The sequence below is a fragment of the Orycteropus afer genome, unplaced genomic scaffold, assembly GCF_000298275.1.
Source record: "Orycteropus afer afer isolate SDZICR_OR568_19922 unplaced genomic scaffold, OryAfe1.0 scaffold00700, whole genome shotgun sequence".
Taxonomy (NCBI): Eukaryota; Metazoa; Chordata; class Mammalia; order Tubulidentata; family Orycteropodidae; genus Orycteropus; species Orycteropus afer.
Genome location: NW_006922287.1, coordinates 1045598 through 1046166, shown reverse-complemented (window position 1 = coordinate 1046166; position 569 = coordinate 1045598). Strand labels below are relative to the sequence as shown.

Here is a 569-nt window from a genome sequence, read left to right as displayed (position 1 = left end):
TAAGTATTCTGTTTTTTGACATTCAGTTCCTGAATTCCAATAAAATCCATTATTTGGACGCCATCAAGGAGTTAGGCTGTGGGGATATGAAGGAAGGCTATTTTAATTCTGAAAATTATCTTTCTTAGGTTACTAATGAGATAGTACGACAACTGATGGAGCAGAATGGGTTCTATAACCTTGAGAAGCCTGGCGAGTTCACCAGCATTGTGGACATCCAGTTTTTGGCTGCCATGATCCATCCTGGGGGTGGACGCAATGACATACCACAAAGACTCAAAAGGCAGTTCTCTATATTTAACTGCACGCTGCCCTCCGATGCTTCCATGGACAAGATCTTTGGTAAAATGAATGTGGAGTGGGTGGTCAGGGGTCACTGGGGAAGGAAGACATGCTTGTTTGGGTTCCCATGAGAAGATACCCACCCAGAGGCCATGCCGAAGGAAACATGGGTGGCTCTTTAGTTGTAGTCCTGCTGATCACAATTGTCAACAATTTTGGAGGGAACAGCCTCCATATCAAGCAGTAGTATTTGTTTCATGTGAGGATTTGATATATACTTGTACTGA

General features: G+C 43.4%; 1 protein-coding gene across 1 annotated transcript in view; it reads left to right on the top strand.

The window, feature by feature from the left end:
• Positions 1–569, top strand: part of LOC103211144 (dynein axonemal heavy chain 5) — a 240282-nt gene that overhangs the window by 105146 nt on the left and 134567 nt on the right. The window contains exon 16 of the mRNA XM_007957061.1: positions 129–342. Coding sequence (XP_007955252.1) covers positions 129–342 — 214 coding nt within the window. The remainder of the gene's footprint in view (positions 1–128; positions 343–569) is intronic.